The sequence below is a fragment of the Moschus berezovskii genome, chromosome X (assembly GCF_049115385.1).
Source record: "Moschus berezovskii isolate FMDL1 chromosome X, NW_MosBer_1.0, whole genome shotgun sequence".
Taxonomy (NCBI): domain Eukaryota; kingdom Metazoa; phylum Chordata; class Mammalia; order Artiodactyla; family Moschidae; genus Moschus; species Moschus berezovskii.
Window position 1 is genome coordinate 100213933 of NC_142488.1, and position 16257 is coordinate 100230189.

Sequence of the window (16257 nt, forward strand, 5' to 3'; positions counted from 1 at the left end):
TAATTATATTGATCTTTTCTCTGGGCTTCCCTGGTGGCTTAGACAGTAAAGAATCTGCCTGCAATGCAGGAAACCCAGGTTCAATCTCTGGGTCAGCAAGATCCCCTGGAAAAGGGAATGGCAACCCACTCCAGTATTCTTGCCTGGGAAATCCCATGGACAGAGGAGCCTGGTGGGCTACAGTCCATGGGGTTGCAAAGAGTCAGATAAGACTCAGCAACTAAGCACATTTCTCTATAGCACCTGGAATGGTATTCACACACAGTAGTGGACGAACGGTTGTAGACAAAATCCAGTGAAGTAACTGATGTGACAGAGAATCAAACCCATAACAATTGCCATTTTGCCCCAGGTTCTTACCAACTAAGATAACTTAGCATAGTATCCTACATAGAAACAAAAAAAGCTGGCAAAATATTTGTGACAATGGTCATGGCCAAGTGTTAGAGCCAGCCAGAGGTTTATAAGTGTGACTGACCTGGGTCCATCTCCAATCTCTATTGTATGGTTCTGGCCTTCAGTCTGTCCTTTTGCTCTCTTGACCTTTCTGTCACACTTTGAACTTTTGTAACAGTTAAGCTTTCCCCAATGGTTCATGATCCCTCTCCCCTTCTAATCTTGAGGCTTTTAGATGAGCTCTTCACCATTTATTTAAGAAACGTATATCTGAGTCTTAATATATGCCATGCACTTTTTAAAAGCACTTTATATATATCAACCACTTATAATTTTGTGAGTTCAGTCTCTCAGTTGTGTCCGACTCTTTGCGACCCTATGAATCACAGCACGCCAGGCCTCCCTGTCCATCACCAGCTCCCAGAGTTCACTCAAACTCATGTCCATTGGGTCGGTGATGCCATCAAGCCATCTCATTCTCTGTAGTCCCCGTCTCCTCCTGCCTCCAATCCCTCCCAGCATCAGAGTCTTTTCCAGTGAGTCAACTCATTGCATGAGGTGGCCAAAGTATTGGAGCTTCAGTTTCAGCATCAGACCTTCCAATGAACACCCAGGATTGATCTCCTTTAGAATGGACTGGGTGGATCTCCTTGCAGTCCAAGGAACTCTCAAGAGTCTTCTCCAGCACCACAGTTCAAAAGCATCAATTCTTTGACGCTCAGCTTTCTTCACAGTCCAACTCTCACATCCATACATGATCACGGGAAAAACCATAGCCTTGACTAGACGGACCTTGGTTGGCAAAGTAATGTCTCTGCTTTTTAATATGCTGTCTAGGTTGGTCATAACTTTCCTTCCAAGGAGTAAGCGTCTTTTAATTTTCTGGCTGCAGTCAGCATCCGCAGTGATTTTGGAGCCCCCCAAAATAAAGCCTGACACTGTTTCCACTGTTTCCCCATCTATTTCCCATAAAATGGTGGGACCAGATGCCATGATCTTTGTTTTCTGAATGTTGAGCTTCAAGCCAACCTTTTTACTCTCCTCTTTCACTTTCATCAAGAGGCTTTTGAGTTCTTCTTCACTTTCTGCCATAAGGGTGGTGTCACCTGCATATCTGAGGTTATTGATATTTCTCCCAGCAATCTTGATTCCAGCTTGTGCTTCTTCTAGCCCAGCATTCCTCAGGATGTACTCTGCATATAAGTTAAATAAGCAGGGTGACAATATACAACCTCGACATACTCCTTTTCCTGTTTGGAACCAGTCTGTTGTTCCATGTCCAGTTCTAACTGTTGCTTCCTGACCTGCATACAGGTTTCTCAAGAGGCAGGTCAGGTGGTCTGGTATTCCCATCTCTCTCAGAATTTTCCACAGTTTATTGTGATCCACACAGTCAAAAGCTTTTGCATAGTCAATGAAGCAGAAATAGATGTTTTTCTGGAACTCTCTTGCTTTCTCCATGATCCAGTGGATGTTGGCAATTTGACCTCTGGTTCCTCTGCGTTTTTCTAAAACCTTCTTGAACATCTGGGAGTTCACGGTTCACATATTGCTGAAGCCTGGCTTGGAGAATTTTGAGCATGACTTTACTAGCGTGTGAGATGAGTGCAATTGTGCGGTAGTTTGAGCATTCTTTGGCATTGCCTTTCTTTGGGATTGGAATGAAGACTGACCTTTTCCAGTCCTGTGGCCACTGCTGAGTTTTCCAAATTTGCTGGCATATTGAGTGCAGTACTTTCACAGCATCATCTTTCAGGATTTGAAATAGCTCAATTGGAATTCCATCACCCCCACTAGCTTTGTTCATAGTGATGCTTTCTAAGGGCCACTTGACTTCACATTCCAAGATGTCTGGCTATAGGTGAGTGATCACGCCATCGTGACTATCTTGGTCGTGAAGATCTTTTTTGTACAGTTCTTCTGTGTATTCTTGCCACCTCTTCTTAACATCTTCTGCTTCTGTTAGGTCCATACCATTTCTGTCCTTTATCGAGCCCATCTTTGCATGAAATGTTCCCTTGGTAGCTCTAATTTTCTTGAAGAGATCTCTTGTTTTTCCTGTTCTGTTGTTTTCCTCTATTTCTTTGCATTGATCGCTGAGGAAGGCTTTCTTATCTCTCCTTGCTATTCTTTGGAACTCTGCATTCAGATGCTTATATCTTTCCTTTTCTCCTTTGCTTTTTGCTTCTCTTCTTTTCACAGCTATTTGTAAAGCCATTTTGCTTTTTTACATTTCTTTTCCATGGGGATGGTCTTAGTCCCTGTCTCCTGTACAATGTCACGAACCTCCGTCCAGAGTTCATCAGGCACTCTATCTTTCAGATCTAGTCCCTTAAATCTATTTCTCACTTCCACTGTATAATCATAAGTGATTTGATTTAGGTCATATCTGAATGGTCTAGTGGTTTTCCCTACTTTCTTCAATTTCAGTCTGAATTTGGCAATAAGGAGTTCATGATCTGAGCCACAGTCAGCTCCTGGTCTTGTTTTTGCTATCTGTATAGAGCTTCTCCATTTTTGGCTGCAAAGAATGTAATCAATCTGATTTTGGTGTTGACCATCTGGTGATGTCCATGTGTAGAGTCTTCTCTTGTGTTGTTGGAAGAGGGTGTTTGCTATGACCAGTGCGTTCTCTTGGCAAAACTCTATTAGCCTTTGCCCTGCTTCATTCCGTGCTCCAAGGCCAAATTTGCCAGTTACTCCAGGTGTTTCTTGACTTCCTACTTTTGCATTGTAGTCCCCTATAATGAAAAGGACATCTTTTTTGGATGTTAGTTCTAAAAGGTCTTGTAGGTCTTCATAGAACCGTTCAACTTCGGCTTCTTCAGCATTACTGGTTGGGGCATAGACTTGGATTACTGTAATATTGAATGGTTTGCCTTGGAAACGAACAGAAATCATTCTGTCGTTTTTAAGATTGCATCCAAGTACTGCATTTCGGATTCTTTTGTTGACCATGATGGCTACTCCATTTCTTCTAAGGGATTCCTGCCCACAGTAGTAGATATAGTGGTCATGTGAGTTAAATTCACCCATTCCCGTCCATTTTAGTTCGCTGATTTCTAGAATGTCTACGTTCACTCTTTCCGTCTCCTGTTTGACCACTTCTAATTTGCCTTGATTCATGGACCTAACATTTCAGGTTCCTGTGCAATATTGCTCTTTACAGCATCGGACCTTACTTCCATCACCAGTCACATCCACAACTGGGTATTTGTTTTGCTTTGGCTCCATCCCTTCATTCTTTTCTGGAGTTATTTCTCCACTGATCTCCAGTAGCATACGCGGCACCTACGGACCTGGGGAATTCCTCATTCAGTATCCTATCATTTTGCCTTTTGATACTGTTCATGGGGTTCTCAAGGCAAGTATACTGAAGTGGTTTGCCATTCCCTTCTCCAGTGGACCACATACTGTCAGACCTCTCCACCATGACCCGTCTGTCTTGGGTGGCCCCACACCGCATGGCTTAGTTTCACTGAGTTAGACAGGGTTGTAGTCCATGTGATCAGATCAACTAGTTTTCTGTGGTTATGATTTCAGTGTGTCTGCCCTCTGATGTCCCCTCGCAATACCTACCGTCTTATTTGGGTTTCTCTTACCTTGGTCGTGGGATATCTCTTCACAGCTGCTCCAGCAAAGCGCAGCCGCAGTACCTTACCTTGAACGTGGAGTAGCTCCTCTTGAACCTCCTGCGCCCGTGCAGCCACCGCCTGTTGGATGTGTGGTAGCTCTTCTCGGCCACTGGCCCTGGCCTCGGGCATGGGGTAGCTCCTCTCGGCCGGGCTTCTGTGCGTGGTCTGTTGCGCCAGCGTCTTTCATGTCGGCGCCGCCGGAGCCGGCCTCTCTCACGTCTGCGGTTGGTACTGTTATTATTCCCATTGTACAGATGAGGGAACTCTCACTGAATGTTCTTTGTTTTTTTCTGAATAATTTTGTTTATTTTCTGTTTTGGCTCTGCTGGGTCTTCATTGCTGCATGGGCTTTTCTCTAATTGCAGTGCGTGGGCTTCTCATTGCAGTGACTTTTCTCATTGCAAAGCACAGGCGCCCCAGCTTCCGTAGTTGTGGTATGTGGGCTGAATAGTTATCGTGCATGGGCTTAGTGGATCCAAGGCATATGGAATATTCCCAGATCGTGGATTAAACCTGTGTCTCTTGCATTGGCTGGCGGATTCTTTACCACTGAGCCACCAGGGAAGCCCTCTCACTGGCTTTTCTAGTGGTTCATATTCCACTTCCAGTATCCAATAAGAATCTGGGAGGCAGGCTGGAGGTGGTACCAAGCAAAAACTCTGATCGGGCAATCATTTACCTGTTGGATTGTGCCCTGGGTCTCTAGAAGGCAGTGCAGCTGGTTAGTTGGGCCAGCTTTGCCACAGAACACATAAGGACTTCTGTTGTGGTCTTAGGAATGATCCTCCCTGCCCCATGGTCTCTTGTCTGGTATGCGCACGTATGCGCGTGCGCGCGCGCGCGCACACACACACACACACACACACACACACACACACCCCACGCACGCATGCGCACGCACACACACACCCCACGCACGCATGCGCACGCACACACACACACCCCACGCACGCATGCGCGCGCACACACCCCCCCCACCCATCCCCATTTGTAATGTTCATATCATGGATTTGAAGTGCAGGATACAGCAGCAGAAACACAGGCTGGGAACTTGATGAAATCTGAATGTGACCTCTCCCTCTGCCCCTTACTATCTATTTGATCTTGGGCAAGTCATTTAATCACTTAGTGCTTTGGTTTTCTCAGCTATGAGGTTGAAAATGGTACTGATTATCATAAAAAACATGAAGATTCAATGAGATGATGCATTTGAATATTTAGTCCAGTGATTGGCACATAAAATTTCTCAATATATTGATGCATTCGATATATTTTAAATTAGTAATATATAAGACCTTTTTCTCTTTTACAGATAATTCACCTTTTGGCCAGTATGTAGCTTGTGGAACTAAATTTTGAGGACCCAGAACAAGACTTGTCTTTATCTAGGTTGTTTATTTTGAATCTTGGTGTTGACTTTTATTTTCTTTATCTTTGGCCGTTCATGGGCCTTTGGGATCAGTTCCATCATCCTCAGGATTTAAATTTTGGTGCCCAAGTATCTACTTGGCCTTGTGTAAATGACATTCTTTTAAGGCCAGTGGCAAAGCCTGGTACTAGAGGTCAGCTTTACCTCTACTATCAGTGAGATTTTTTTCTCTGCCAGGGTGAGTGTTTTTGCTGTGATTGTCACTTAGGAGTGTCCAGGGGCAGAGTTGGGCACATGTTACTTCACCCCCTTAACAGCCGCAGAATGGCTGTTAAGGACCCCTGCTCCAGGCATTGAGGCTTGAGCCAGAGTTTTCACCAGTTTCTGAGAGTATGAGGTGCCTCCTAGAAAGACCCTGTTTTAAAAGTGTGCCAATCCAGGGAGGCAGGAGTGACATTGCATTGATGTGCCTCCTCCCTTTTATGGATCAAGCTAAGCCCTGGGTGTTCATTGGAAGGACTGATGCTAAAGCTGAAACTCCAATACTTTGGTCACCTCGTACGAAGAGTTGACTCACTGGAGAAGACTGATGCTGGGAGGGATTGGGGGCAGGAAGAGAAGGGGATGACAGAGAATGAGATGACTGGATGGCATCACCGACTCGATGGACATGAGTTTGAGTGAACTCCGGGAGTTGGTGATAGACAGGGAGGCCTGGCGTGCTGTGATTCATGGGGTTGCAAAGAGTCGGACACAACTGAGCGACTGAACTGAACTGAACTGAAGCCCTCTTAAACTGTAGGACTGCTCGTCTGGCATGGCCTAAGAGCAAGCTCCTGACAGTCATCCCCTGAAAGCTCATTAAACCTGGAGCAGGGGATGAAGAAGGTGGTAAGAGAGACCCCTGAAAGCAAAAGGAAGGAAAGTGGAGCACTCCTACCTCTATACTTGAGGTCATATTTGCGGTGGAGGAAGGGAGGCAGGCTCTGATGCAAGACAGTGAGATGGACATAAAAGTTCAGAGTCAGATAAACCTGGGTTTGCATTGTGACTGTGCTGTCCTATGGCATTGATGAAGTCACTTCACCTTTCTGAGCCTGGTTTCCTCATCCACAAAATGTGACAAATAATTGTACCCATCTCATAAAATTGCTGTAAAAATTCAGAGAGAGAGTTTACCTAAAGCAGTTACTTTGATACTTGCCTGGGATATGTTAAGTGCAGGTCACCATCATCACAGCGTTGCCAGCAACAAGCTGCTGAAAGAAACAGACTGGGGGAAACCAGAAACAGCCTTGGGGTTTGTGTGGTGTTCCCTTGGGGACTCCTTACAACATGGTCTCTTAGTCTTAGGCACAGGTCTGTGAGTTCCAAGAGAAGAGCTCATGTTCTTCTAGGTCCCAGTCAGGGCATAAGAGAGATCCTAGTTATCGTGAGATTGCTGTGAGTGTGTGTTTGTGTGTGTGTGTGTGAGAGAGAGAGAGAGAGAGAGAGCTCACAAGAGTGAGCTTGAGGTCCAGAAGTCACGTTGACTCAGTGGTGGTTGTATGTGACCATCAAATTAGCTTTTCTGCAGGAGGAGCAGACTGTCTGTCTTTGCTTCTCCCTTAGTCGTCAGCGACCACTTGCCTTGAATGATGAAGGAAGCTGCTTCAGCCTATTCCCACAGCTCACACAGGCGGAGTTTGTTCCTGACCTGCTTGTTCTTGACTTATAAAGGGTTCCTAGCATGTGTTTTAACAAGTCTGGATTTGGGAAACAGGATCACTACCCGATGCTGGAGACCAGTGGTTTTCTCCTTTTCTTTTTTGTTTTGCTTTTTAGTCACAGAACCCCGTATGTAAAATAGATAAAAGAAAGCTTGGAAGGCTGCCACTTCCGCCTGAAGGTATTTCTAAGAAAGTGAGGGAGCCCATTTGCAGAACACTGAAGTTGTCTTCCTGGGTTGTATTTGCTGCCCTTTTCCTGCCTAGGTCTCTGTTTGGGGAGGAGGATTGGACCTGGCTGTGTAAATAAGCAACCTGGCTCTGAGAAATAGGTCTCTACTGTAATAACACAGTCATGTAATAACACCTGGCTCCCGCATGCCCCTTTGTTAGTCTGCCTGAGCCACAGCAGTTGGAGCTGAGATTGGGACGGACCGAATGTTTAGGGAGCCCAGAGCTAATTATGCAATGAAATGTTGTAACCAAAGCCTGTTCACCAAGCGTTTGGGGGATTTTGAGGTGGCGCTGGTGCTCTTCAGAACATTTCAGCTAATGCAAAATGTGCTGCTTTTAATTTATTACGCCTGTGTGCCAACTCCAGTGTTCTGTTTCACTCACACAACCTCTTGTATACATGCTCTCCCATCTGGCATGGCATAACCTGCCACATTTTTGTCTGCCTCTGCATCACAGAGTGTGACCTGCACTTTATCTTTTTTCCTCTCCAGGCTACAGATGCACATGCTGAATGGAGCTCTTCTTGCTCTGCTGTTTCCTGTGGTGAATACGCGGCTGGTAAGTGGCCCCTTCTAGACATATACCAGCAACATACAGAATGGTATTTGCTCGCTCCTATGTTATCCAGTGCTTGTCCTCATCCATGGGTCATGTCCCCATGTGAGTTTTTTATTTTTTAATCTTTTTTATTAAAGTGTAGGTGGTTGGGAATATTAGTTTCAGATGTATAGCATAGTGATTCAGTGTCTTTATAGGTTAAGCTGCATTTAAAGTTATTATGAAATATTGGCTATATTCTCTGTGCTATGCAATATATCCTTTTAGCTTATTTATATTAATCATGTAATTTCTACCTTTGACCCCTGTAGATATGTAAGTTTTTACATATCTACACATTCAGTGTTCAGATTCGATGCAACCCTGTTTGGATGTAATGGAGCCTGATGAGGGTGAGATTATGGTATGGGACTCTGGGGCTTTAGTAAGGGTTTAGGCCAGAACCAGAACAGATCAGAAAAGCCTACAGAAGCTTTTGGAAGGGTTTGGTGAGGAGAAAGGAGGCACCACCCATTCAGCCAAGGCTTCCAGGTGTTCTAAGGGCCTCCAGTGTGGATTCAGCCACACTGGTCCAGAATAATCTACTGGGGAGCCTCAAAGGCAGCCTGCTTGACCAGAGACGCCTTTGGGCAAGAATTAGGTTTCTTCCCTGTTCCCCCAAACCCCGGAGAAGTCTGGCCCATACATCCCCCCAGTGGCTAGCAGGTAGAACCCCACTGTGGCAGGTGGCTGGGTGCTAAACCAGTACAGAGAAGTGGAAGTACAGGGCATGAGTGGCTGGGCCCTGTCCTCAGACTCCCATGTGGGGCTGCAGAGGAATTAGCAGGCTGGCTGAGAAAACTCAGGGCAAGAGCTCACACGTGAAATACTTCCTACTGCTTTCTGTTTTCATGACTTAAATTTGCCTCATATGTTGATATCACAGTTTAAATCTCAAAATGGTAATCCTTCCTCTTTGGTTAGCATTTCATACTTTACAAGGTCATTTCAAATAACAGTTATGGGAGGTAGCTATTAAGTTGTGTGAGGGCCGAGTATTATAGCCTCTTGTTACAGAGGAAGAAACTGACGTTCAGAGACTCCATCAGTAGAAATTCTTTCCTTTCGTCTGTCCCTCCTTTGTCCTTCCTTCCTTCCCTCCCTTTCCCCCTTTCCGCTTTTTCCCCTCTCTAATGGCAGATTTGTTATTCTATTTGTTATGACCCCCAGTACTTTCTAAATAAATGTCAAGCTTTAGTCAGCCAGCTTATCAAGAATATCCAAGTAACTTTCCTTAACATCAAAATTTTTTTGATGAACTCTGTGTTAACTAACGATTCCAGTCACTCTGGTAAATAATCTTGTATTCCTTTTCTAAAATAAAAGCTCAGGATGGTGGCTCTATTTGCATATGTCTTGACAATTGGCTTTGGTCTGGTTACTTTAAATGGCTGGGACCCCTCATAGGCTACCCTGACCTTCAGGACTTTTTACTTTGCAACCCCTTATTTGAGCTCAGATTGACAAAATAAGGCACAGGAAGGTAGGCAACTCTTTAAGCCTGATGATCTAATTAGGCAGGAAGTCAATTCTGGACATTTTTTGCCCTTTCTTCCTTCTTGGCCCTTGATGCTTTTTAATCCTCTTTTTCCTCCTTAATTATAATGAGGAAACAAGGAAAATAGAATGAGCTAATTGGTATGTCTACCAGTAATACAAACGTGAATGAGCTAATTGGTATGTCTACCAGTAATACAAACGTGAATACACTCATATATAAAGACAGTGAGGAAGTTAGAGGAAATTTCCACAGTCAGCTAAAGGATGTGGATCATCAGTGAATTTCCATGTGGTCTTCTGCCCTGTGCCTGTTGGCACTGGGGCTTGCAGACCAGCTAGAGAATGCCCAGCTCCAAGTTCCTCCTGGTTCTTCATCTTAGAAACTGACACCTTAGAAGAAAGAAGATTTATTCCAATGGCCCATATTACAAGTAAGTACTCTTCACAACCAGGATTTCAGAGTAGGTCTCTTTCTGACTTCAGATGAAGTGCCTTAAGGGCAATTTCACTTTTGTTTCTTGGAGGGAAGGAAGGGAAATGTATCATGGAACTATTATTAGATTATCAGAGAGCTGAAAGCTTGTCTGAGCTAATCTTCTAGAGGGGAAACTTGTGTTTAGTCACTTAGTCGTGTCCGACTCTTTGCAACCCCATGGACTGTAGCCTGCCAGGCTCCTCTGTCCCTGGGGATTCTCCAGGCAAGAATACCGGAGAGGGTTGTTGCCATGCCCTCCCCCAGTGGATCTTCTCAACCCAGGGATCGAACCCAGGTCTCCTGCATTGCAGACAGATTCTTTACCATCTGAGCCACCAGGGAAGCCCAAGGGGGAACTTAGATGGATAAATGACTTGCCTAAGAAGCCAAGGTGGCTGCCCCTAGAACCCAGGTCTCCTAACTCAGACCTCAGAGCCCTTTTCCTTTGTTTGATTGACATTTAGGGTGAGTTCAAATATGAATGCTAGTGAATTAAGATGCTGGAAATGCTGCTTATTAGCTTCTCTCCAAGTAGAAGAGTTGGGTCATTGGCTTCTTTGATAAGTTGACGAGCACTATAGAGCCTCTTCACAGATGCACAAAGACAAGTTTGCATACAGTTTCAGGAGGGACACAGACCGCCACCTCCTGCTCCTTTCTCCCAGAAGCCCATCCATGGATTCCTTGTTGAGATCCCCCAGCCCCAGCTGTCAGTAAGTAGTCCATGGCTTGGAGAATAGATGAACTGCCTAGTAGCTCCTTGTATAGCCAATGGTTTTTCGGTCTGATGGTGATGGGGTTCCTTATCTATACCCATGACTTTGCAGGGAATGTCATCCATTTCAGGCTAAACCACCTCCTGGAAAGTGCAAGCCAAGATGTGGGAGCTAAGCAGGGTGCCCATGGAACTTAGTTACATATTAACTTTTCACTTACAGCTCTTACCTTGATGAGCTGTGGATCTGGTCCTCAGAATGAGGCACGGGACCCAAGCTGCATTCCCAACCCTGAGCCTTTTACCCTCAAATGTCCATGACAACTTCTTATGAATATGAAGTATTCTGAGAAACACTGTGTCAGCCCCTTCTGCAGCCAAAGCCTCTAGCCTGGCCTATATTTATGTTTGTAGCCATCTGTCTTCTACTAGAACAATAAGGGGACGAATAATGATTCTTTCCATCAAGCACCTTTCTTCGTCAAGGCTCAAAGCCTCTAGTCTCTTATTATCTCATTATCAAAGTTGCCCCTATTGTGTGGCCATGTTGATCTGTTAGGTTAGTTCCTGTTCTCCTCCTTAGCACCCCGCTCCTTTTACCCACTTCCTGTTCTCTGTTAGATGGTTCTCTTGAATGTTCCTAACAGACTGAGTAGAAGAGCTTAGTAATGATTTTTTCCATTCCTGGGGCTGCTGCTCCCTATCCACCAGCATGTTTTTGGGATGTAACTGCCGCCGGCACACCTTGTACCCATGTGTACTGCTGGGAACACTTTGCTGTCACAGATGCAAATAGACTTGAGAATCTTACTCTTTGCTAATTGGTACATTGAAACGTGCTAATTGACCTAGAAAAGTTATTTCTGTGAGTGGCAAATTGAGCTATTTTAAAAAGTTATAGTTTGGGTTTTGAACTTGAACTAGGGACAGAATGTCCCTTTGCTTTCTAGACAGTACTTAAAATAGAAAAAGCTTGTTTTCAAAAGAAGCCTTCGCTTTCTGAAGAATTGATTCACGCAAAATTGTGCCTCAACCTTTCTCATCAAATGACTCCTAAGTGTATGGGGACATGGAGGGTGTTGAGAAAGCCTGGGGTTCCAGCAAATTCTAGGGACTGGCTTAGAATAGGTCTAATTACTGCCTGTATTTTGAGATTAATCTTTGAGAGTCTTACAGAACGCCAGCCTAGCCATACCAGTCAGTCCAAATTTTTATTGAGCACATTTTTTTTGTTAAATATTGTGCTATATGCTTCAGGAGATGCAAAAGCAGCCAGAGTTCATTCCTAGCCCTCAAGGAACTTGTGGTTTAGTTAGAAGGATAAGGCACAAATACTTTATAAGTGATTGCAATCTTAGAGTCAAAATCACGAGAAAGGAGAATTGCAGGCAATGCAGGCTTAATCGCTAAATTGTTATTGTTCCAAGTTCTACAAAAAAGGGAAGAGGATTAATATCACCATCTATTGAGCATCTAATGTGAATGTATGCCAGGTAATTTATGGATATTCTTATTTAATTCTCACAAGAACCTGATTTTACCTGTGAGGAAACTAAGGTTTGGACAAGCTAAATGACTTGCTTAGAGTTACATGATTTGTAAGTACTAAAACTAAATCTAAAGACTTTGAGCTCTAATTCACTGCGTCCTGAAGAGGTCTTTGGATAAAGTGGTCCAGAAATGCTCCATGAAGAAGTAAAGCCTGAATCAAGCCTTGAAGGGCTATTAGAATGTGCATGCAAATTGCAGAGGAAGATGACAGTTCAACTAAGGGACCAGAGGTATGGAGGTAGGAAATAGTAGACTCTCCTTGAGAGTCTAAAGAGCAGGATGGAGAGTCATGAACTCCAGTTTGTATATATAGACTTTGCTACTTACTTGCCAATCACCAGAAGACATCCTGTGACACTGCTTCTGTCATGTCTTTTAGCCCTTGGAGTGTTTTGATTTTATGTGTACTTCTTACCTTTTCCACCACCATTAAGAATTCTTTCAGGGAGATGGGGCTTTTCAACCACAAAATCTTTCACAAATACAAATGTCACCTGAACTCAGGGATCTGATTTTCCAGGTTCATACCCTGACCGTGCTGCATATGTATGAGAGGGAGGGAGAAAGGGAACTTGGCTAAGTTACTTGAATGGGCTTCTATGCTCTCATCTATGATATGGAGGTGATCTTAGGGCCTCCCTCCTAAAGCTGCTCTGAGGATTAAATCAGTTAATATGTGCAAAGCATGTAGCACAGCACCTGGCAGATGGGAAGTCCTCCATCAGCATTATTTGTTGATTATTAGTCTTTGATCTTCACAGAAACCCTGTGAAAGGTGGGTATTAGTGTTACTGTACCAGGTTCATTTACTCAGTGTGCAGGAAGCCAAATGCTGAGATGCTGAGGTTTGCCCTACAAGGCAGCCAAGCGAGGAGAACCAATCTCAAATCCACCTCCCCCAAGTTGAGGGGCTTAGGATATTTATGGGACAAGGAAGCAGGGTGGTCTGAGACCTGGGGAAAGATGGCTGGAGGCAAGAAGGTGAAGTAATCAGCGTTCTTTGCAAGTATAGCTGAGTTACGTACTTCTTCTTGAGATGCATGTTCAGAAACTTGTGACGTTAGCATGATCTGAGGATGGAGTTTTTGGCCCTCTGACATCAAAAGGTAATCCATCAGATACTCTCAGTCCCAGCTGAATGGTTGATGGTCTTGACCACTTTGAAATGGGCTAGACTAGCTCCAGGTTCCTAAAAACACAACTTAAGCAACCATTATTATAATATCAGAGCTGTTATCTATAGGGAGTGGCTAAAGGAGTCTTGTGATATATTGTCGAAGCTATACGCAGCTTGGAAGGTATACAGTTTGCAAGAACAGTTAAGGAGAGCTTGGTTGGTGAAGGCAGGTTATAGGATGTTACTTACTAAGCAAGTTATGGTTTAAGAAATCTAGCTGATGACTGCCCTTGGTTTCATTTGTTGTTGTTATTTAGTTGCTACGTCATATCTGATTCTTTGAGACCCCGTAGACTGTAGCCTGTCAGGCTCCTCTGTCTATGGAATTTCCCAGGCAAGAATACTGGAGTGAATTGCCCTTTCCTTCTCCAGGGGATCTTCCTGACCCAAGGATCAAACCTATGTCTCCTGCATTGGCAGGCAGATTCTTTACCACTGAGCCATCTGGTTCGCACTGCCATTTAACAGATTAAACCTTAGAAAGTTTATATAACTTGACAGAACTGGCCTGAGAACGTCTGTCTTTCTGATATGAGAGCTCAAGGGTTTCCTTCCACCTCTTTCCTAATTATTTCATTTGATTTTCAAGTATTAAGCCAAGTCAAGTTTTTGTGTAAATTTTATACAATATCCATTAGAGATTTGGAGTACTGATTATACTTTCAGGACTTTTTTTAAAAAATATATGCTCCTTGAAAAGAACCATTTAATCAGACAAGTATAAAGAGAAAGCCAATCTTTTAACTTCATCAACTTTCAGTCCTGTCTCCCCAGGGGTAAGTTGTATTAACTGTTTGTATATGTTTCCACATTTTTCTTTTGCCCATAATTGCAGATGGAGATGTTCACATTTCTAGGGTTGTTTGGTTGTAGGTTTCTTGCACAATTGGCATTGAACTATAAACATTCCTCCAGTGTAATTTCCTTTAACCTAACTGTAGAATCTGTAATCTCTTCAGGCGTGGACATAGCTCATTGTTTTCCAGTAGCTGCTTAGCACTCCATAGTTTGGTTGAAGTGTATATTCAGCCTCTTGCCAGGCTCCCAGGCCTGCATCATAACTAGTGTCTGTGGGCAAGGATAGTGTCTTTTGTGGTATCTGCTCTGTGCAGCACTCAGCACGTGGAGGTATCCACAGATAGAATAAGTGAATTAGTCCATCAACCCGAGCCTCTGTATTGCAGAGAAATTCCAGGGATCTTTTGCACACATGTCCAGGATGATGTCTGGACACCCAGAGGGATGAGAGATATTTTTCCCAAGTGAATTATTTTTAAACCACTTAAAATAATGCTCTTTTCCTGATGACGGCAAAAGACATGTTTAGTGATTAAAAGTTGTAAAATACAGGAAAGTAGAAATAAAAAATAAGTACCATCAATGCAAAAGGGGTTATTTTTCAGCATATTAAAAAAAAGAAAAACACCAAAAAAGCATGAGGCTTTTGTGCCTCTGTCCTTGAAATTGTGTAAATGTTTTCTTTACAAAAGTAATATCTTCATCATAGCAAATAAAGAAAATACAGAAAAATACTGAAATAGGATCATTGAATAGTTAACAGATGTTCATATTGTTTGCAGCGTATTCTCAAAGTCTTCTCATCTCTGTGTCATTGTTAAGAGTTAGTATAATGTAGTGGTCAGGTAGCTGACTCTGGAGTAAGCAGATCCTTGCTTTTATGGCTGGCTTGTCTGTCTTTATCCATGTGATCATGGGTAAGTTACACACTTCGGTGACCTCGTTTTCTTATCTGTAGATGGGTGCTGAACGAATGGAGATACGTGGGGTAAGCACTTAGTCCAGTGCCTGGCACACAGTAAATGTTTAATAAGTGTCGGATGCTCTTGTTGTTACTACTACTCCAAATAGAAGTCGAACTGGGCTCCTATTGGCCTGTGCTGCTGCTGCTGCTGCTAAGTCACTTAAGTCATGTCCGACTTTGTGTGACCCCATAGACGGAAGCCCACCAGGCTCCCCCGTCCCTGGGATTCTTCAGGCAAGAACACTGGAGTGGGTTACCATTTCCTTCTCCAATGTGTGGAAGTGAAAAGTAAAAGTGAAGTTTTGATGTTAGCCTTCAGGGCCTTGGCTCTAGCTCCCTGGTTAGGTGATGGTGATGTGAAGAGGGCTTTGTTTCTGAATTAGCTTTGCCGAGTGAGATTAAAATTCCCTGGCAGGATTTATTTTCCACATTGACTAGCAGCACCTTTGTGTGTGTGTGTGTGTGTGTTTCCCAGACAGACTGTTGGATTAGGGAACTGGCCAGCTCTCTTTCTCTCCTCCCTCCTGACAGGTGAATTAGGCCCACTCCTGGTGTTTCTTCCCATTTGAATGAAGTGTCGAGACCTCTGGGTTTTTCAGTAACACCCAAGGCCCCCACTCTGAGGGAGAGTGGCAGCCATGAGTGAGAATGACAGGCAGCAGCCTCTTTGCCTCCAGAGTTTAATAGTTCTTTACAATGGTTCTGTTTTCCAAAAATGCGATTACAAGGCACAGCCTCTGACTCTTCCAGCCAATATTTCTCCCTCGTCCTCGAGCCACTCCCCAAGCCATGTTTCTTTTTTGTTTTTTTTTAGATCAAGCAGGCAAGATTTATTGAGCAAGTCATAAGCAGTACAGTCTCAAGTGGTCAGCAGTGTTTCTTTATTCAGTCAAAGCCTTACCTAGCGGGCAAGTTCCATTTCCCCAATCTGTGTGGATCAGTGGTTCTCAGCTCTGACTGCACCCTAGAAGCAACAGAGCCAATTTCAAAATGTAAGCATTTTCCAAAAGCACCCCAGGCAATTCCAGTGTGCAGGTGGGGCAGCACTGCTTAGGGCCCTGCCTGGTCTCATGCTGCTGCAGCCGTTGGGGCTTTGAGTTCGTTTCATTCCCATAAAGCACCAGTTTCCCCATTTGT

At 44.0% G+C, this 16257-nt stretch overlaps 1 protein-coding gene across 8 annotated transcripts in view; it reads left to right on the plus strand.

Annotated features, from left to right (window-relative positions):
* Window positions 1-16257, plus strand: part of TMEM164 (transmembrane protein 164) — a 244608-nt gene that overhangs the window by 94808 nt on the left and 133543 nt on the right. For all 8 annotated transcript variants that reach the window (XM_088834242.1, XM_055393873.2, XM_088834241.1 and 5 more), the window contains one exon: window positions 7835-7901. In XM_088834242.1, coding sequence (XP_088690368.1) covers window positions 7842-7901 — 60 coding nt within the window. In that variant the 5' untranslated portion in view covers window positions 7835-7841. The remainder of the gene's footprint in view (window positions 1-7834; window positions 7902-16257) is intronic.